General features: G+C 42.1%; 1 protein-coding gene across 2 annotated transcripts; it reads left to right on the top strand.

Moving 5' to 3' along the window:
• The first annotated feature begins 174 nt into the window (after positions 1 to 174).
• On the top strand, positions 175 to 20,684 carry mindy3 (MINDY lysine 48 deubiquitinase 3). 2 transcript variants are annotated; one of them, XM_034228180.1, is made up of 16 exons: positions 175 to 285; positions 773 to 1,082; positions 1,624 to 1,703; positions 1,882 to 1,942; positions 2,037 to 2,231; positions 2,415 to 2,466; positions 3,193 to 3,307; positions 3,950 to 4,023; positions 4,154 to 4,233; positions 4,422 to 4,492; positions 5,206 to 5,286; positions 12,959 to 13,031; positions 14,941 to 15,013; positions 17,719 to 17,806; positions 18,665 to 18,736; positions 19,785 to 20,684. In XM_034228180.1, the coding sequence occupies exons 2-16, from the start codon at positions 989 to 991 to the stop codon at positions 19,932 to 19,934; spliced, it is 1,359 nt and encodes a 452-aa protein (XP_034084071.1). In that variant the 5' UTR covers positions 175 to 285; positions 773 to 988; the 3' UTR covers positions 19,935 to 20,684. The 2 variants fall into 2 exon arrangements, with proteins under 2 accessions (XP_034084071.1, XP_034084072.1); XM_034228181.1 differs by having other exon boundaries at positions 212 to 489.
• Positions 20,685 to 22,370: the final 1,686 nt, after the last annotated feature.

The following is a 22,370-nucleotide window of genomic DNA, read 5'->3' as shown; positions in this document are numbered from 1 at the left end:
AAGGCGGGCAATAAATGAATAAACCGACTTCCTGTTGGTGGGCGGGTGCTTGATATGATCGAGACGTCTGTAGCCCAATGAGGTGACGCGTTGAGGCTGAACCCCTCAACGCATCCGGAACTTGCTGGATTTCAACCAATGGGCAGTCACGTCAAATGAACGTCAACGCACAGTTTTTTTACACTTCTGTTGTAAATAAACGAATGACAGAGAGGCTACTGATAGTTAAATTGCTACCAAAATATATAACCAATACGGAATCGCATTACTCGACTGTGTGCCAAGGTAATACGCTTGAACGTTATCTAACTAATGGCACTCAGTATGCTTTCATAAAGCAACGATCGGCATGGTGTCGTGGGAGAGGCAATTGAATGACAAAGCAATCAAAGAGTAGCTGCTAGTAGTAAAGCTAATGCTATCTGCTGACATTACCAAGTGAACTCAGCTCTCAAAAAAATCAGCTTTTATTTTACAACAGCTTTCAAGGTAACAACACCGCAATAGAAAATGATTACGATTATCCTTCTTCTGTCGGTACTTTTAGTACTAACCATCCGTTGTAACGAACGTTATTTAACGTTTATCCAACGGTTAGCTTTATCGCTGATTTATAAAACGAGCGAGTAATGTTATATAGTATTACACTGATGTGTTGTATACGCCCCATTGTTGACTTAGCTATGCAATAAAGTCCACCCGTGTTTAATAATGTGGTCTCTTTTGTATAAACTGTACGCTTAGCACATCTCTCTGTTTCTTTACTTTGTAGGCTGTTGCGGCTAAGTTGATGTCATTCCTACCCACCAGTTTGCTCCCACTGACTGGTGTCGGACTGTGTCGTGTAACACAGGCAGCTTGTGGCCAATGCCACAGGCTCTACCTTCTGAGAGAAGCGGGATATCAACTTTTAAAAGAGTTCCCAAGCTAGCCTTAACAGACCTATCGTGTACCCTCGTGGCTGTTGGACTGAAGAGGGACAATTGTCATGTCGGAGTTAAATCAAGAGGTGGTGGATTTGGTTTGGGGCAGACCCTCCAGTGGAGTAGTTTCTGCATCCATATTCCGCAGATGGACCCAAGGTATGCTGCTTTATCTAAGTATTATGATATAAATGAAAGCGGTTTTGCAGAAAATAATGAGAATATATTCCACCCATGTTAGGCAGAGAGCCAAGTGTCTCCAGGTTTTTTTTCTATCCCAAGTTTACAACAGGCAATTTATTCTGTTCAATCCTCCTCTATAGCTGATGGCCAACTAAGCAGCTACTTATCCTGTTGTTGTGTTTGAGTTTAGTTTAGTTTATTTATTTATTTATAGTGTCGTGGACAGTCCCCATCAATGAACTGTCACACAAACAGTAAATGGAGCAGCTTTAGCCGACATGGCTAATTTCCAGCTGTTGTCCCCGGCCAGATGGCAATAGACACTCTTAAAATCACAATATATCAACAGCATTAGTTGTAAAAAAAATATAAAATAAAATAAAAAAGTTCAGCAGGAATTTGCTCTATGGCCTCCAATGCTAACACCTGTGGCTTTATGCACAGTGTCTTAAGAAATGCCTCACCTGTTATCACTGTCAACATGTTTACGGTTCACTTGCCTGTGTTTTTATGACAGGATTTGTTTTTTGTGAGAATGAGAAAACAGCACTGGAGCAGTTTGAAGGAGGGCCATGTGCTGTCCTTGCACCTGTCCAGGTAAGGTCTAGTTCAACATCCTAGAGGTTCAAGGTTCATTTATTGTCATTTTACAACACAGGGTTGCCCAACAAAAGTCTGTTTGGCTGGACCATGTGTTTAAATAAAAGTTAGCGTGTAACTTATTGCACCATTTGAATATTGCAAATGTGTAGACCAAGTTTGTTTTTCTTTACAGGCCTTCCTCTTCAAGAACATTCTTTTCAACAGAGAAAGTTCAAACTGGAGACAGATGACAGGTAGAGAGAACATTCCAAAGCATTGTTTTTCTGTTGTTTTAGGTAGCTGTATGGATTGGTTAAACCATGCATATTCTATGTGTGTGTCTGTTAGAAGAGGAGCAAAAAACAGTACTGTGTTCCACACTGAGTGAAATCCTGGAGTCGGCCTGCTCCAGCCCCTCCACAGGGTTCTGCCTGGTGACCTGGGCCAAGGGACAAAGCCCACATAGCAGCACACAGTCACAGTCGCAAACACAGGAGGTGCCAGCACCGGAGAGCAGCCAGCCTCCACAGGAACAGCAACCCAGTGAGGCCTACATCTGTCATATTTAGAATAAAAGTGCACAGACCTGTTCCACTTATTTTCCTAATCCTGCTTTACCAATAATGATACAAACTATAGAAGACTTAACTAGATTAACTATTTTACAGTATGTCGTTTTTTCTGTGCCATGCTCTGATTCTACTATTTGTGTTTTCTTGTGCCAAGCTGCTTTGGCTGCTGAAGACCTTGGCTTTGAGCGATTTCACAGTGTTGTCCAGTAAGTAAAACTTAATATTCTCACCACAGCACAACACCTTGCATCTTTATACTCATGACCCTCTTCCTCAAAGCAGATAATCTTGTCATTAAATACTGCTGTGGGTTTCTGGCGGGATTAAGACCTTACAAATCCTTGTTACATTTGCCAATATTCAGTACTGGGATAGAGAACTACATATGTGTTAGATACTATCAGTGGGGGGGGGGGGGGTCATTTGATTAATTTAGTCTGCAAGACTTGGCTCTCACATTGAATTAGCTATTTCACTCTGCTTACAAATTGCTGACCAAGCACTTTCACATATTGCCTAATAAAAAAATGTCTACTACCTTTTTACACGCATTCTGTCCGTCACAAACTAAGTGTATGCAAGGCTGCTATTGCCAGAGGGATATTGGAATTTCATCACACAGCCTGCTGGCAGCTGAGACCCCAGTCAGCAGAAAGCAGTGCTGACTCACAAGGAAGAAGTGCATGCTAACTGAGACAGACAACTCCACTAGCAGGCTTTCCAGGGTGGAGCGAAGGAGGGTAGTGGCTCCAAAAAGTCAAGAACCCATTTTTCTTTCCCCTTGGCTGCGTTTAGTTGATTTATTCCACATTGTGAAAGTTATCAATATGAAACTATAATTAATAAACCAGTTATATCGATCCTTGAACCTTACAAATCTGTCTTTTGAGCGTTTCATAAATCATTTTTATGTGTGTGTGCCCTTCCTTCAGTAAGCGGACTGTGATGTCAGTCTCTGGTCTCAGAGAGGAAGTGTTGTCTCTCTGCCACACCTGGAGGGGGTGCTGTGGAGTCTTGCTTTTCCTCTACTCAGTCATCCTCACTAAGGTAAAAAGAAGAAATGGCAACATAGAGGGAGGATATACATATTAAATACTGATTGGCAATACTGAGATTGGTGATGTTGTTTCTACTGGCATATTTATTAAGTGGTTATTCAAATAAGACAGCTTTTAAACACGTACAAATATTGTTTGTTTTCTTAATTCTTAAAGGTGGGGTAGGTAAGTTTGAGAAACCAGCTCGAGTGCACTAGAATTTGAAAATACACAACCGGAAAAAAATCTGCCACTTCCTTACAGAGCCCCTCCTCCAACACACACGAACGCGCACATGACCAATGAGGGCACGAGATAAGTTTGTGCACAGATGGAAGGCTGACAGGCAGGTAGGCCATCCAGTTATTTTAGCCGGGCCGGCTGAAATGATTGGTCGTGCTTTTTACAGTACTACGGCTTCCACAGATGACATTTTTTAATTAATTTTTTGTCAAAGCACTTAAGATATTCATTGCTATCGGGACGTTAAGAGCATTCCATGGAATATAACAAAAAGTGTATCTCGAGCCGGTTTCTCAAACTTACCTACCCCACCTTTAATAAGCTTTTAATCATGGTGTTATATCATTTGTAGTATTTTTCTCTGTGTTCATCAATGTTTAAATTAAATGCAGACTTGTTTTCTGTGCAGGGCATAGAGAATATAATAAATGAGATCCAGGACACAGTGGAGCCTCTGATAGACCCTGTGCATGGCCATGGCAGGTAAAAAAACACCTCTCTTAGGTTGACGACTGACAGCCCTTCTTTTTTTTTTGTGGTAAAGGTTACAGGATGTACAGTATTATGTTTTCTCTGAAAGTGCTGATGTCTCCTTTCTTATCTATCTTTTCAGCCAGAGCCTGGTGAATCTCTTTGTAACTGGCCATGCTGTCTCTAATGTTTGGGATGGAGACAGGGAGTGCTCCGGCATGAGTAAGACTCGCACAAAGTTACAGACACGCCACATTCACACAACAGATGCATGCACAAATACCACGCACAGAATTCAGATCATTCTTACATCCCACATCAATGAACAAAAGGCAACAACTAAATGCCAGTTTGATGTAATTAAACTAATTCTCTTTTTGTTGCTGTTTATTTTCTCCCTGTGCTGGTAGAACTGCATGGTATTCATAAACAGGCATCAGTTGGCTTCCTCACGCTTATGGAATCACTACGCTACTGCAAGGTAAAGACGCATACATGACGCAAATGTGCAAAAGTATATACATATTGTCCAAAAGTTTATGACTAATAGAAATGTGTATAAGCTAAGAGTTAAGAATACAAATAAAGGTTTGGTACTTGTGACTCACTGAGATGCAGGACAATGTGTGAACACAGACCACGAGGAGAGCTACCGTGTGAAAATATGCGCTTGGACCAAACAGACTAACTGTCTCCTCTCTCTTTTGGCTTGATAAAAAAAAATGTCATCTGACAAACTTAAGATATCTTGAAAAACAGGAATCTTAGATATGTATTTATCATCCAAATCCAAATCCAGCTAAGACATGAACTCTTAATTAAAATAGGCAGCAATCGGCCTATATACATTTAAAAGCAAGTTGATGTTGCCAAAGAGAGCTGGTAAGAGTGATTTTAGACCAACTCATATTAAATAAGGAGAGGTCTGTTTATATTTGTATATATTTGGTTTATTGTTTTTGTATGGAAATTAAGCTACATATAAAGAAGAGCCAGCAGCTAATCGGATACATTCCAGCTGAAAATTAGTCGATTTCATAACAGGAGAAGTCAGTATTCATATACAGTGTAATGAACACAGAGGGGGGAAGGAAGTCATTTATTAACATCATGAAAATGTGTATGTAAGTTATACTAAATTGACTAAAAATAGACATTCATTTGTAACGCATTCCTTTTATGTGCGTGTTTCAGGTTGGAGCATTCCTGAAGTCTCCAAAGTTCCCTATTTGGATCCTTGGCAGTGAAACTCACCTCTCTGTGTTTTTTACCAAGGCAAGTTCAATACAGTCATCCATAAGCAGTAACACATATTTCACGCACACAGACACAGTGTGCAACACAGGCCAGTTTCCTCAGCAGGTTTGAAAAACCAAAATATGGAATGTGCTTAACAGATTTAATATAGTGCAGGTCGGATATCAATGTGGGGAAAAAAGGAGGCAGCAAGGGAGGGGAGGGAAAAATGAGCGCTGGAGATAGTCATATATGGCCAGTGCTGTTTCTTGGCTTTTCACCTATCCAGCATTAAGGGGGGAAAGATCAGTTTCCAAAATAAACGTTACAAGTGCAGACACACACTTCATCTTTAAGCCCTTTCTTCGTCACTCTCACGCACATGAAAACAAAAAGTTTATAATTGTCAACCATCTGTGATCAACTAAACAATGTTTTGTTCATATTATATGACCATGATGCACCCTGCTGAGTTTGGACTCCATTGACAGTGTACTTCTGTCTACCTTCACTGTCGGGTTCATTTCAACTATATGGATCACACATGTTACTTTCCTGGAACTTGTTCATAAGAACATGTTTGTTTTTGTCCCAGGAAATAAGGAGCTAAAAAAAGACAAACATCTAGGCTCATGTTTCAGAACAACTGATGATCTTTTCTTTTCCCCTTAATGTTTTTCATTCAGTTAATGTCTCTACTTTTATAACCACATTCACAGCAATTGGCACGCATATGTTGGTTAATTCCCTTGCCCGGTGTTAGTAGTTGGTAATCTTACAGTTGTTTACAAGTCAGTAGCACTTTACAAAATCTTATCCCTGCTTATATTACATTATAATGACAAGTAACACTAACAAGGGTTTGAGTCTAAGTGACTGCTCTTTCCAAGTTGTTGCATTCTGGCTGGTGTATGACTCATTCTGTGCTGCAGAATGCACCCTTTATCAATCAGAAAGTACTACATCAGAGCAGGTATATTTTGGGGGAAAGGAAAAACAGTTCAGGAAACTCTGAAACCAGGATCATGTGGTCAAAGTGCAGGAAAATGATCCAGACTTCCTAAAAGGGTTCTTGGAAAAAGGACTACAAGATCATTTTCCTTCCAACTCAGATAATCACCATGTCACAAGGTATATAATACTGATTGAGGTCAACCCTGCTGTTGTAACTAAGAGAAACTTTGAATCATCAGATTCCTGAGTGTGTTTGGGCGTGTACACACTCACCCAGTTTGCTCTCAGACATGCATGTTTATCATCTCTATCAGTGAACATGCAACATGATACATTGCTGAGGCCAATGAAGTAAAGCTGGCAGGTTTGGTTGTAGCAAATCGATTCTTCCTGCTGTTGTGAAAATGGCACCAGAAAGGAAGAAAAATCCCAGGCAATCATCTCCATCATAAAGCCACACCCTTCGTATACCATTGATTAAAAGCTCTGTAACATACATCTAGCTCAGGCCTGCTAGGCGAGTGGATCATATGTTGGGTCAGTGATGAGCCAAAGTCGTCATGCATGCGCTGATGACTTACCGATTTCTACAACTCCCCCGGCACTGGTGACATGTCCACATTATACACACATACAATCTGACTCATACACACACATTCCAGAGCACCGGGAATGTGTGTGTGTGTCCTAGCATTACTATACTTGTGGGGACCTAAATCTGTTTACACAGTCACATGTGGGGACTCGCCTCCCTTATGGGGACAAATTGGAGGTCCCCATGAGGGGAATCATTAATTTTAGGGTGAAGACTTGGTTAGGGTTAGGGTTAGGCATGTGTTGGTTATGTGTTGGTTATGGTTAGGATAATGCATGTAAGTCAATGTAATGTCCCCTGAAGTGATGTATACATGGTGTGTGTGTGTGTGTGTGTGTGATTCCTGAGTTCCCATCTGGATCCACACATGCATATGGACTGACGTACATGGCTGACGCTACACTGTGCCTCTATAACTTTGAGTCAAGCTGAAGCAGACATGGGGAAATGCTGGCAGAGCGCACTCACTTTGACCCCGTCCTCCTCGAAAGGGAATCAATGTTGGGGGCTCATTTGAAGCTGTGATTTCCCAGGCTTGGTGATACAAAAATACACGTTACCTGGTTATGTAGCTTTTAGCTGCTATTTTAGAACCATCCCAACAAAAGCAGAAAACCTGATCCCTGCCTCTGATGTGTCAGCGGCTCTTTCTGTCTGCCATTGGGGACGGGTGTGCATTCCCCCGAGTCGCTGTCGGTGTGTGACTGCGGCTTTCAGAGCATCAGCCTAATGGCATTAGTGTTTTTTTATCTAATCTACCTACACAAAAGCCATTCCACCATCTTTACCCACAACAGCCCCCACACTCTGTCGTGTGTGTGTGTGGGGAAAAAGAGGCTAAGTGTGTATAATGGCATGTAATGGGATCTGTTTTTGGAAAAGAGTTGAGATGCCAGCAGAAGGAGGGACAGGGAAAGAGACAGATGGAGAGCGAAGAAGGATGGGTGATGGATGAGACAAAACATGCAAGATGTTTCCTTCCTTCCACATCTTTTAAGCAACTATCCACTCCAGTGTACGGCAGGTGGTTCGCCAAAGTAAAGAATTCCATCGGGTATCTCAGCCAACCTCTTCAGATTATCGGTCCCTTATGGGAAGGAAATAGGAAGAAAGGAAGGATGCACTTTAAAGAGTGGTGCCGTGGTCATTTGGGAAAGTGGGGGGGGTGATCCCCCTGTGACTCTTCTCATCACTCTTTCCTCTCCCATGCTGAGTGATGAGGTTCACAGACTTTATCTCTGCTTCTCAAGGGAGTAAAATGTGTGTGTGTACAGTAGTCGTGTTCTGGGTCAGTTATTTACTAGGAGAGAGAGCAGCCGCTGTGGCGCTTCGTGTCCCTTAAGACTCCAGCTCCTGTCTGCAAAATGTCCTTCATGGACTGGTAAAGAGCAGGAACCATAATGCAAGGACATGTATGTGAGGTTAGTTCAGTCAGGCTTTATTGGCAAAGCAAAACCACAGTAAAATAATAGTATTGTCAATATATCGTTGACAATCATATATGATAATAGTAGTAATATTTGTGTGATAAAATGTCACTTGTGGTTTATTAACTTCCTTTCCACTGGCCATCTAGTTCCAATGGAGTTTACTCGTGTCAAAGCAAGTCATTTCGAGTTTAGTATATTATATCAAATAATTGAGCATTGTCAAAAACAAGCTTCAATTGTGATATATCATGGGCAAATCACACACAAAGTTATTACACTTTAAACCATGTTATGCATTGCATTAAACCAACTCCAAGTATTTCTCAAACAAAGTCAAACTTCTAGTCCCAAATATTATTCGTTTTACATTTGGAAATGCAACATGATATGATCATTTCTGCACAATATGACGCCAGTAATCTTATATACATTAATAGGAAGAAAAGTGTGTTCTTTCCATTTCTTATAATCAGAGGGTGCGGGCCACACAAACGGAACATCACAAAGCGGTGTACATTAACAGTCATTAATAATCTGTGACAGGTCAGACCATGGGACATTGTATCGGGATGAAAAGCTGTCTGTGTGTGTGTGTGTGCTGCATTATTCTTCCTTTCCCCCTGTGTGTCATTTCCTGTTATAGAACCCATCATTACGCTCTGTAACCATCCTCTGGTGTCACCTCTCTTTCATGGTGAGACACGGCCTTTCTCATTCACGACAGCTCCATAAATCACTACTTTGTCCTGTCTGTCACACCTGAAACACTTGCTACAGGGGATATTTCAGACACTCCTTTGGAGCAGGAGAGATAGGTTTTCCATTGTCTCCTGTACTTCTTATCACATGGGACAGAGGTTAGTTAAGGTGAAAAAAAGACTTGCATGTACGAGCCATCACACAGACCCCCTCCTCAGCCTGTCATGTAGTGGGGCTGTCGCTGCCTGCGAGGAACAAGGCAGGAGACGCTGTCCGAGACCTCTGCTTTGTTGTCCTGAAATCGATCCTCCAGATGCACTCTATGGCCACTCAGAGCCTCTCAGCACACACAATGGCTCTTTGGCTGGACCGGAGGGAAAGAACGAGTAACCCTAGTAAAGTTCCATGCCTACCTGTCCTTCCTGAAGTGCCTACCTGCACGAAGAGATAAAGGACAAAGGCGGGGAAGGAAGAAAGAATGGAAGCAAAAGTCAAGAGATGGAAGGAAGGATATACTCCAAAAGTGGAGTAGCTACTTAGTGCAGCTTGTAAGAAGGGATACAAATAGGGCAAGAGAACGAACAAGAGAGGCAAAAGGCCTGATTGGTTTGAGATGTCAACTTAAGAGAACCACAACGTCTGGGGACAAGAGGCAACAGCACATGGGAAAGAGGTAGCAAACCAAGATTAATGTAAAACAACACAAACACTGTATATTGACTATAATACAGTGCAGAGTTCATATTTTGCTACAGACAAGTCTGGATGTGACTGGAGTCTTAACTCGTAAAGTTAACTAAAAAGTGGACTTACAATCGAAAAGCCTTTTTCTTGTCAGTTGAAATAGCTAGATCTTCGAGATCACATGTTAGGTATCAAAAATGTATTCTTGTTTTGCTCAGAGGAAATGTTCGGCGTTTATTTTTGTATTACATCCATTGTGTGGTGCGTTTGTGTGCGTTACTTTGTTCCTACGTAGGGTAGCTTGTCTTTGCTCTGTAAGGAGGTCAAGGCTTTGGGTGAAAAAGTCTGACTGTGTAGTTTGGAATGTGCCCCTTGATATCATAAGGCACACTTATGGATTTGCACTGATGCCAGGTCCTGATTGAGTTTGTCATTGTACTGCATCGCTGCACCAGTATGAATGTTTTTGCACAGAGAGAACAGGATGCCGGCTTGTATTAGACTATAAACAAACAATTCTCGGCAGGGGACGGGCCTAATTATTGCAGATTCTCTCTCTTTCTCAGACACACTCACACACACTGCAACACAGTTGGGTCGAGAGAAGAGAAACACTGAGATACAAAAACATGCACTTACACACACACACCTTCCCTGTGGAGTGTGTTAGCTCCATGACATGTTTTCCAACTCAGCAGCGTCTTCCTCAGGCCTCTAATAAAACGCAGATCAAAGGCAGCCAGGCAGACCTGTCATCACACACACAATTATGTAATTTTTTTGCTCACATTGTGCTCGTATGTGCATGATCTTATTCACACGTGAGTCATTATCTTTTCTATGTGTTCATTAGCCTCATATTGGCGTGTATAGGTTGGAAGTAATAGTATGTTTTGTGTTGTTTTTCTTGTTCATGACCACTTGTGACTGTTTTGTCTTCCGGTAAAGTGTGGACATCTCTGTTATTACCAGGCCATTTACACAGAATGTGTCCATCTTCTCTTGAAGATAATAAACTGTGTAAAGTGAGCGTTAGGTCACGAGGCACATTGGACTAATAGCAGCCTGATTGTATCCGACAGCTTAAGATCGATTTGGTTTCTCATGACTTTAGAAAGGGGAACACTTCTTCTTAGTTTAGGTATACTGTTAATACATAATAATGGCATTGTATTTAGTTCTTATTAAAACAGGTCATGTTTCAAGACACACACGTCACTGTTGATCCTACATTTAATACGTGTGTCTTCAGACTGCAGTTGGACACTTAGCAACTTTTTTTGTGAGCACTTTATTCCTCCCGAGACACCAAAAGGACCCTTGCTCAGCCCCTGCAAGTGAAACATGAACATATGTAGCTAATGACAAATGTGCCGTCAGATTTATGAAGCCTGTAATGTTAACACACCAAGACGCTGCTGTACTCTGTGTGACAGAACCGTGTGTGAGCGCGTGTTCGCCTGTTTTTCTTTGCATCTGAAGAGCCGGCAGCTGGAAGTCATCTCTTTCTCGATGTGTCCAGCTGAACCCCTCTCTCCCCCCCCCCTTCTCTTTCCCTAAGTAAGGCCCTGAACACGGTAATAGGTGGACTGTGAAACCCTAGCAGTCTGCGTGGATCTGAGGCTCAGATGAGCAGGGTTAATTTGCTCTCAGAACATTGTGTGTTTGTTCAGCGCTTTGTTGTCATAAATAACCTCCCTCTCTCGCTCATAAGAAAGAACAGTGAGAACCCCCTGACTCTCGCCTACACACTTTGCGTGTGTGTGTGTGTGTGACGGATCACTTTTTGAGAAGTCTCTAATTTCATCCTCTCTTGGAGACACATCCCTTCTATCTTCTCTGAGATTCTTAAACTTTAGTCAATGTTTATATCATGCAATATATTTTCCAGGGACTATGACACCTTTGCAATCCTTATGTTTAGATAAAAAAACTGATTGTTTATCCAGCAGTTTAAGTTACTGTAAGCGCTTGACAAGATCTGTCAGTTAGTATAAAGATATCCGATTGTTCTTAAGGATATCAAATAAGAGAGGGCATGACATGACTTCTATCTACATGAGATCTGTCACAGGAATGCAAAATGGCAACACTCAAGTGCACTCATTCAGGCTGTGTCACGCTGCTTCCCTAACCTCTCTTCAGTAGATGTTGTCTTTGTTTACTTTTATTGATTAAATGAGTCTTACAATTAGGGATGACAGATGCACGGCTTTGGAGAGTTTCTACTCTGGCAGTCAAAGACAAAAAGATGCAGACGTTGGATAAATGTGAGCTTAGGGGATTTTCTATGCTTCTAGATCAGGGGTGTCAAACTCAATTTCATCGCGGGCCACATTCGCATAAAGGTTGCACTCAAAGGGCCGGTTGTAACTATATAATATATATATCAAATAATGTATTATATTACATTATTGCCTCTGAATTGGATTATTATCGGATAGGGTAATAACTTAGTAATTAACTACGTCTGAAAGCAGAAGTCCAGGGCAAATAATTGCAAGTCTCTTCAGTGTGCATGTCACAAAACAAGATGCATTGTGGGACATGTAGTTTATGGGAAACCTGCTTCTGTAAAGTGGCATGTAACCGTATAATAATCGCATTATATTCTTTGCAAGCTCTTGCGGGGCCACAGAAAATGAAGTCGCGGGCCGGATTTGGCCCCCGGGCCTTGAGTTTGAGACCCCTGTTCTAGATGATCTGACAAGTACTTTGTTTGAATCCTGCTGGGGTCCTTGGTGTAAAGAAAACAAGGAATGGTTCATTGAATCAGCATCTACATTGTATCCTAGTCTTAGGGGCCATCACCCTCTGCCTGCACTGCTCTCTGTAAACTTCACCTACAAACAAACAAACCCCCTAGAGCTTGTCTTAAATCACTGGCTGTATGTGAAAGACTTGATTTCCTGATTGTGTGTTTGGAGTGAAAACAAGCCGTCAAACGTTATCAGCAGATCAGTTAATAACCCGATGCGTTCCGGTTTGCACTGGCCCCTTAGGTCACACACACACACACACACACACACACACACACGTACAATGCATATAAGCTGCATCAGACACTGCCGAAATAGTCGTGCTGTTTGTTGATTATAGTAAACTGTTGTGCATTAGTGCTGATAAACCTTGACACAAGATGCAGTTTAGGAATGGATTCTAAAGTTTCAGCACTGACGAAACCACCTTCTCCCTGAATATGATCGAATTCCTCCTCCCTGCTATATTCCCCCTGATGTCTTACTTTAGTCACAGATCTCTGTGTGGTTCCTTTTAGGTGCTCGCCTCATAGTCCTCCCTTTCCTTTCTAACCAGACCTTCCCATCTTTTTGTTTCACCTTCTTGATAGGAGATGTCCCTGGTGGGTCCAGAGTCTCCATCAGAACAAGCAAGGAGGGTCTTCCATTCATTCGACCCTGAAGGTAATGAACAACAAGTCTTTGTAATGTTCTCTGCTCACCTTTTATAGACTTTCGTTTTCTTATTAGCACACCAGCTATGAGAACATCCTTGTTCACAGATTTACTTTAATCATTCCAATCTTTAATTCTAACACGGCTTCACACAATATCCTGGCCCTGTTGTCTTTCTCTTCCCTTTCTTCACGGTCAAGCAGATGCAAACATAACCTCCAGTGTGCCCCTCGCCTCTTCTTTCTTGTTTCTTGTCTCCAATATGTTTCTCCTCCAGGCGTAACGAGGGTCTGTTTCTCTGCTCTCATCTCCACTGTTGTTGTTTAGGTTGGTGAGATCAGCTCCTCTCTTACAGCTGAGTCAACCTTCCCTCTCCTCCTCGTTTTCCTAAACCTCTTTTCTTGTCACTTCCAGGGTACTGGAGTAAAAGGCAAGTGGAAGGAAACAGGGCGAAACAATAGAGTTAAAGAGGCATGAAAGACTGTCATGTTAGATGAACTAAGAGTTGAAAGTCTGCAGCGTTCATTTATGCAACCTCAACATCCGACTGTGGGATGTTTGTCTGTTCATGAGTACTTGGAGACAAGAGAGAGCATTTCAATGAAACATTTAGTTCTAACGGCTGTTGTGAAATGTTTTTTTTCTTCTGCTAACGAGACAGAAGAAAGCAGGGAGATGCAGACATGTTGCATATGCATGTTAACGTCACACACTTACAGCTTTCCATGTTGTTTAGCTGAGTACCGGACTAAATCCCAGTTGTAACACATACCATCATGTGTGTGTGTTTTTGTTGTGAAATGAAGTGTGCTGTTCTCTGTCGCCATAAACAACATTATTTACTATCAGGCTCATAGGAACAACATGCTGATTTGTAGACATCTGTTGTGTGGTGCAATGCGATGTGAGATAAATCCCACCCGCTGAAAGGCATCTTGCTTTTTCCAGCATTTTCTTTACAAAATATATAAAACGAACTGGCTGTCACCTTTCTTCTATTTCCATTATTCGTCTTTTCCTGTTGAATAGAGATAAGCTTTCCCACATTCTCACGATCACTTCCACCATCATGTGCCATATGGTCTTTTTCTCACACACACTTGCAAAAACATACACAAACACATGCATGAGCTGCAGTAGGTGCATCCATGAACATAAACATACACACATGCAGGGAAGATGCATTGTACATGATTCACACACCGCATTGTATACACACATGCCGTGGTAAGCAGCCAAGTTGTGTAAAAGGCCCATAAATCTGTCTGTCACATGTAGAGTCAGCACAGGTTGCAGCACACTGTGTTGTAGAAAAGGGGCGCCAGACGCATTCACACACACTGACTCACCAGACACACACACACACTGAGCAAGCCACTGTCTCAAGATGTTCCTTAATATATGGTTTGTCATTGTACCTGTGTACTTTTTGCTCTCTGTCACACTGTCAATTGTCACTGAGATAATAACATCTGTATTTGAAAGATTGAGTTGCAGAGCGCTCGTCAGTTCATCTACTTCACCGCATACTAAGGGTTGATGCATGTATCTAAACAACCGGCCACACAGGCTCGCAGGCTGGTGTTTAAATGAGACAAATCTGTAAATGCTCAGACACACACACACACACACACACACACACACAGTCTTATAGGCAAAAACACATGTTAATGTTTAAAGCTTCTCCTCTCAGGTAAAGCAATCATCACTGCCCTGGAATGTAGGTCAGAGAGAAAGGACAAGGTGCGAGTGATTTCTTCTTTTAGTTGTGTTGGATGAGTTTATTCCCCAGGGCCAGTGATGTAAATAGTGCTCGTGCCATATGTGCAGGTGAAGGCTTCCCCTGAAGTCTGTATTTTATGTTCTGTGCGGGTCAGTCGGTGCATCAGTCTCTCTTTATGTTTCTCTCTCTCTCCAGATAATGGCTTCATCCCAGATTCTCTGCTGGAGGACGTGATGAAAGCCCTTGACCTTGTCTCAGAACCCGAGTAGTAAGTGTTCACATATTCAAGGCCTTGTGTTTGTGTGTATTTCAGGGTGTGTGTGTGTGTGTGGCACCTGTAGATCTTCTTAAGTTCTCATTTCTAAGTCACGGCCAGGCCAGGTCAGCAGCCTGTGCTCATGTTTCACTACCAGGCTACATTAAAGTGAGAGCAGAGAAAGACCACTATAAAAGCTTTGAAAAAAAAGAAAGAAAGAAAGTCAGAAAGGAGGCTTAGAGGGAGATCATTAACAGCAGGAAGAAAGACTAAGAGGGAGGAAATGCTTTAATGTGCCGCTTCAAACAGGAGCACGTTCTCATTTGAGGAACAGTCGGTCCAAACGCTGCAGCCGTGGGTCTCGGCCGAGTAACTGGACCACTGATTCGCTCTGCAGACCCCCAGATGGGCGATACATCACAACAAAACAAAGCAAACTGCAGGGAGACTCCCAGTGCAAACAGGCCGGGCTCATTCCTTACCGCACAACGAGAGAGTTATTGCAGGGATTCCACCATGTGAAAAACGTAGCATCTTAGGTGCTTGGGGGGAAATGATTAATAGGACTATCTTTCAGTACTAAATGTATGGCTTTCATCACTCACTGAAGAGTAGGGCAAACTGTTTTCAGATTGCATGCAACTTAGTATTGCTACATATCCCATGACCAGTGGCTATCTGCTGCTATCATCTGTGGTAAACCAACTCTGTTAACACTGACTGTTCTCAGGATGAAGCACCAATGAATTATAGGCTACAGAGAGTTATTCATACTCAAACTTTAAAACAATCAATTCTTATTTCCTATGTTTTTTAATATGCAAGTCAAATTTAACATATGATGTAAATCCACTAGAAATCTTTATGCCATCATATGTGTGTGTGTGTTTTTTTGAAGGGCAGACCATCTATTTGTATTTATTAGTTTTTTTTAGAAAGAGGCAGGTCACATAAGATGTTATTCTTCTCCCTGCTCCTTTTCGCTCAATGGTGTTTTGGTAGAGTCATGTTTTGTGGCAATTATTGTACATTTGGTTTTGCGTACCATGAGCGGGACAAATAAAAATGAAATGAAAATGCCCATTTCCAAAGCGCTTAATAATTAATCAAACAATATCCTACTTCATTTTAAACAAAATCATAGAATCTAAAATGGGGAAATAATAAAAAGAATGACTTCAGTGTGAGAAGCATACAAATAAGTGTACTTAAAGGTGGGGTAGGTAATTTTGGAGAAACCAGCTCGAGTGCGCTAGAATTTGAAAATACACAGCTGGAACAAATCTGCCACTTCCTCACAGAGCCCCTCCTCCAACACACACGAACGCGCACATGACCAATGAGGGCACGAGATAAGTTTGTTCACAGATGGAAGGCTGACAGGCAGGTAGGCCATCCAGTTATTTTAGCCGGGCCGGCTCAGATGATTGGTCGTGCTTTTTACAGCGCCATGGCTTCCACTGATGACATTTTGTTATGGATTTTTTGTCAAAGCACTTCAGATATTCATTGCTATCGGGATGTTAAGAGCATTCCATGGAATATAACAAAAAGTGTATCTCGAGCCGGTTTCTCAAACTTACCTACCCCACCTTTATACTTTTTAGATATATTATTAACATTTTAAATTGTATACCCCATTTATCTAGGCCCTTTTTGTTTTGTTTTATGTATACATGTCACACTGTGGGACTGCGGGAAACGATATCTCGAGATTTCTGGATGTATAACACATGTAGAATTTGACAATAAAGCTGACTTTGACTTTAAGCCGCCTTGGGTAACATAACCGTGTCCTCAAAGTCACTCTCCCATTTACTGTTTATAGAGCAAATCCATATCCAATGCGACTTTTCAAATGATATATTATTTATGTCTTCATTTACTACCTAAAAAAGACAATGCACAGTTACAATGTATTCCGTAAAAACATCAACTGACTGCATTACGCCTCATGGGGATAGATTGGACACGTACTATTACTATGGAATGATCAAAGCAGGGATTCTGCGTGCACCGTCATCTAATGTCAAGTCCATGGTTGAATGAAGTCATATACTGTCATGTAGTGGATACGGTGCAAACCCAACACAAACAATGAATTCCCATGATCCCCATCACCACAGATTCTTTTGTTATAAAAACAAGAGCTTTATTGATCCCTGAGGTGATGTTCTTTACTCCTCCCTGTCCTTCATAGGAAGCAGAAGGTTCGCTATAGAGTAGCACAGATGCTTTTAGGGATTCGCAGTGATGCTTAATGACGCATCAGCTGTCTACTCGGTATGCTGCTGCATATTATTGCATTCAATAAGTGAAGAAAACCATGATTGCCTTCCCTCTGTGTTTTGGTTTAAACCTTGTTCTCCCCTCGCTGCCTTAAAAGGGCAATCTGACCAGATTTGTTATCACTGTGGAATAATAATAACACTGATCTAACGCGTAGGAATGTCTGGAAAGAGGTATATTTAGTTGTACTACCATCATAAAAGCATGCGTCGCGCACCAAAACAAACTCAGTGATGAGGTGATCATAAATTTGACTGGGTTTGACACATTTGATCTTTTTAGCGCTGATCATATGGCTCCTTTAAATTACCCTCTTTCTATTGACCAGCATGTTTTATCTCTCTCTAGATTTCTTGATGTTTTTTCCTCTGCTCACATTTTATTTACTTTTTTATCTTCTTTTCTATCCATCTGTGTTTCTATCTCAGTGTCAGTCTGGTGAAGAGTAAGCTGGATCCAGAGAGTTTGGGCATAATTCTTCTGGGCCCGTTCCTGTTGGAATTCTTCCCTGATCAGGTATTTGTGTATGCAGAGGTGAAATGATTGCTCAAAGATACACACACAAAGGCTGATGAATACCTAACACCAGTCGTACCATCCATATCACAGTTAAACACATGGACAAAGAGTCGTCCACACACATACTGGTGACACTAATGTCTTTTGCCCAAGCATATGTGGAGTGCTGTTTTAGCAAATCAAAGGTTTTTTTATGCCCAAAACATTCCTGTGGTGTCTCGTGTGAAATGTTATGTGTCCAGCATCATCATCATCATATGACATTACTTCCCGAGAAGGTTAGAAAGAGCGGTAAGGCGCCTTTATGAGGCAGAACAAGAATGAAGACAAGAGAGGGAGAGATAGAGGGGAAACTGTTAAAGTGATCAGGGCTTTAGGGACTCACCAGAGGAACGGCCCAGAGCCGCAAATAAATTATACTACCATTAGCCAACTGGACACACACACACACACTCAGACACACGTGGGATTGGGGTGAGGGTTAGGGTTTCATATAGGCATATAAACACAAGAAGCTGGACACGCTCTCAGACAACACACCCTATTAGCATTCTGCACCTTAAAACCAAATTCATTGGAAGTGTTTTGGCTCAATGTCATTGTTCCGAGGTATTTCTAGTGTTGAATGTTTTCTGGTAATTTGAGATAGGGCTTTGCTCCAGTACACACGTTTCAATTGACCACGTGGGATTTAACATTAGGCTTTGGTTTCAGGCAGATATGTGTGAGTTTGACTATTCAGTTCAAAAATGTTCTGCCTCTCTGCTTCTCTACCTCCGTCTGTGAGAAGAGTTTGCCCAGACACTCTCTAACAACATTGCATGTTTTTCACTCTGCTCCTCATCTCTGTTTCAGGACTCAGGAATCCCAGACTCATTTCCCATCTACCACTACAACGGACTCAAACAGTCCAACCACAACGAGAGGGTAATACACTATTTCATGTTTAAGGTTTCTCATTGAAACTGATTGTGGTACCTTTTCATACTCTTTCTCTCTGTGCTGTTCTTCTTTTCCTGTCATCATTCATACACACAAAGTTAGAGGCGGCAGGCCACTCCAAAATAAACAGTAGCTATTTATTACAAGCATAATAGCCTGTCCATCCATCCCCAAACCCTGGCTTAGCCTCCTATTTCTACAACACTGAGGTCACTGTCAGCGGCAAATGTTCAAACACAGGTATATTAAGCAGGCTTAGTTTGATGGATGATTGTCAGCGGATGTAGTTGGTGGCTGTGCAGAAACCTGGTACTCAGGAATATCACTTTCTTCATATGTCAACTTTGTCTGGTCTGTAACACAGATATTTTCCATACTGCTACCTGAAATGCAAGAATGGCATCACATATTTGCCCATACAAAAACACACGCCTACACACACATATGCACATGGCAGCAAGGCGCCTATAAGGTTGTGATGGCAATTCCATTCCCATAGCTCCAGATGGGAATAACAGACCCGCAGTCTGCAGCTGGTGTGTGTGTGTACGAGCGTCTGTTGTATGCTTGCATCGGTCCTTTGCATCTCACCCCTGACCCCCACCCCAGAGGAAGAAGAGATTAACAGAGTTAAAACCTGTCAAATATGGCAAGAAGTGTTCAAATATATATATATGTGTGTGGTGTGTGTGTGTGTGTGTGTGTGTGTGTGTGTGTGTGTGTGTGTGTGTGTGTGTGTGTGTGTGTGTGTGTGTGTGTGTGTGTGTGTGTGTGTGTGTGTGTGTGTGTGTGTGTGTGTGTGTGTGTGTGTGTGTGTGTGTGTGTGTGTGTGTGTGTGTGTGTGTGTGTGTGTGTGTGTGTGTGTGTGTGTGTGTGTGTGTGTGTGTGTGTGTGTGTGTGTGTGTGTGTGTGTGTGTGTGTGTGTGTGTGTGTGTGTGCGTGTGTGTGCGTGTGCGTGTGCGTGTGCGTGTGCGTGTGCGTGTGCGTGTGCGTGTGCGTGTGCGTGTGCGTGTGTGCGCTCTCTCTCTCTCAGGTGGAGTATGTGGAAGGGACGGCTTTGGTGCTGGGTTTTGAGGACCCCATGGTCCGGACAGACGACACCCCCGTGAAGCGCTGCCTTCAGACCCGGTGGCCCTACATCGAGCTGCTGTGGTCCACCGACCGCTCCCCGTCACTGAACTAGCACCGAGACCTCTGTGTGTGTCTGAGTCTGTGGATGAACCTCTGCTACTCCACACACACAACGCCGGCTTACCATATGCATGCTGACCCTGTAAGGTCAGCAGGACTGACACACACAGATATACAACACAAAGGAATGAGAATAAAAAGAGGCCGATATAAAAACGTTTGTGGACTAAACACACATGCCTGAGATCCATTCTCACTCCCACGTTCCACAAAGATCCCACCTTTACAGTTCATGTTATCGTCTGTTCACCATGGCTTGTAATTGACACACATGATGTCGATGATGTAATTATTTAAAAGGAAGGAAAAATTGACTTTTTATTTTTGCAGCTCTGTTCTTTGCCAACACCTCTGCTACAGTTAAGCAGTAGAAACTGTTTAGGGAGAAAACTGGTTTGGTTTAAGGACTCGAGTGTATCTCTAGGAATTAAACCCCAGTACAGCCAGTTGACTGAAACTCTACTGTTAATCCAGCTATAGGACTGTTCAAGGGAAAACCTACCAAAGCCTTACATACAAGAACACGCGCACACACAGTCACACTCACTGATAAGCGTTTACAGCGTTAAGGGACGCAGAGAACTGGAGATTTGTACAGAAGGTTTTGTCAGTATTGTCACCAAGGAGAAGGTTTAGGCTCTGTGTGTTTGTGCTTTGTGCAACACACTACGATGTTGGCCAAGTGTTCATGTATTTATTATCACACTTAAAGGTTCTGGAATAAACACTTTTTTTGTTCAAATGCTCTGTGCTGTGATACCTTTATTAGCACATGTCCTCTGTGTCTTTTCCTCATAAATATCCTGATCCTGACACCCAACCACCTCAGGTTTCAGGGTGTCTGTCTGGATCCCCTTAACGCTAAATCAAACACCAACTTGTTTTTTGTTCTCCCAAGGGTCTTTAAATGAGTAATTCACTAAATCTCCAAGACATTGATGGTGACTTAAGGTAATCTATCACCCTCAAAATGACCATTCCTATATCAATTTCTCACCCGGTGTCAACATAAATTCTTGTTGAAAATGTTGTTTACCAATCAGCACACAACTAGGTATTATCGACGTCTTATTCATCCAGTCGTCTGCTCACTAGTTGCCAAACATAGCTGCATCCAAATGTATGTTTTGACATTTGCTTTTGTTAAACACAACCTCTATTTTCTTAATAATCAAGACATTTCTTAATTTCTTTGTTCACCATAGAGGCATGCGAAAAAATAGCTGTCTTTAAGAATGAATGGTAACGGTGTGAGGGACTTTTATACAAAAGGACATTCGGGGAAATTAAGCATGACTTTAAGTAGCTCTTAAGACACAAAAAGCCTACATATTTCTGTTTGCTTGTCATTAAGATTCCCCAGAGAACATAAATGAAATATAAGCGGCTTGTTACTACCCTCGTGTGTGTATAAGTATCCACTCAAGACAAGCAGCAAGTTTTAGGAGAAATAGCACTTTATCCCATTTAAGTACTTAGTTGGCTCCGGAGTTGTTAACTAAATGTTTATGCATTTGTGTGTGTATCTGCAGATATCTGTGCACTGTAGTGTGTTAATGTTGGCTGGGTGTGTGTCTAATGGATTTGTCTAATGCAGAATGTGGGCCTCATGTGTCACAATTGTCTGCCTAACAGTTGCATTAGGAGTTTGTAAAGAGAGACGTTGGCAGAGTGTGTAGAATATAAAGCACTATCATGTTGGTGCCATAATCAATCCAGAATGAACCTGCAGGAAATCTGTGATCGCAGCACTTTGGCAGACAGACAGGACTTAACCTGAACAGTGTGTGAGTGTGTATTCCTGGAAATGAGATATCTGAAGAACTTATTGGATGTAAGACAGTGGAGAAATGATGACAGTCCATGCACATGCTGAAACTGAGCTGCATGTAATGTGAGTTACTTGGCATCCTAACACATGAGGCAGAAGAAGAGGATCTGCTGCCTCCTCACTCCATCATATTCACCATCTTCTACTTATTCATCTTTGTGTGCTCTGGTTTTTCTCGCTTTTCTCCATAGATTTACACAGAAGCAGATGAGGAAGAACCGACCCTCTTTTTCTCCTTTCTCTCTCTCCCAGACACACACACACATGTTCACTTCCCTGTTGCACAAAAAGGATGTGACAACCAAGTTTGTACAAATGAAGAAGGGATTGACGAATTGATGAATGGATGTGTGTTGTAGGAGCAGAGCCGGTAAAGGGATGTGAGAAACTTCTCCATCTGGCAGGTCAAGGTTTGGGTTCTCCTCATTCACTCCTTACCTCACCTTCTCACCTGGTTCTTATCAACTCTCCTGACAGAAAACACACTGCTGCTCCACTGCACTTTACTACACTGTGAACTGGCAGTGGAGTTTAATTCAGCACTAATCATATGTGCCTGTAAAGCTTAGTTTAATTAAAACAAACTCCACACAATGA

Source organism: Gymnodraco acuticeps, unplaced genomic scaffold (assembly GCF_902827175.1).
Source record: "Gymnodraco acuticeps unplaced genomic scaffold, fGymAcu1.1, whole genome shotgun sequence".
Taxonomy (NCBI): domain Eukaryota; kingdom Metazoa; phylum Chordata; class Actinopteri; order Perciformes; family Bathydraconidae; genus Gymnodraco; species Gymnodraco acuticeps.
The sequence above is the reverse complement of the archived record's forward strand: the minus strand, read 5'-3'. Positions and strand labels throughout refer to the sequence as shown.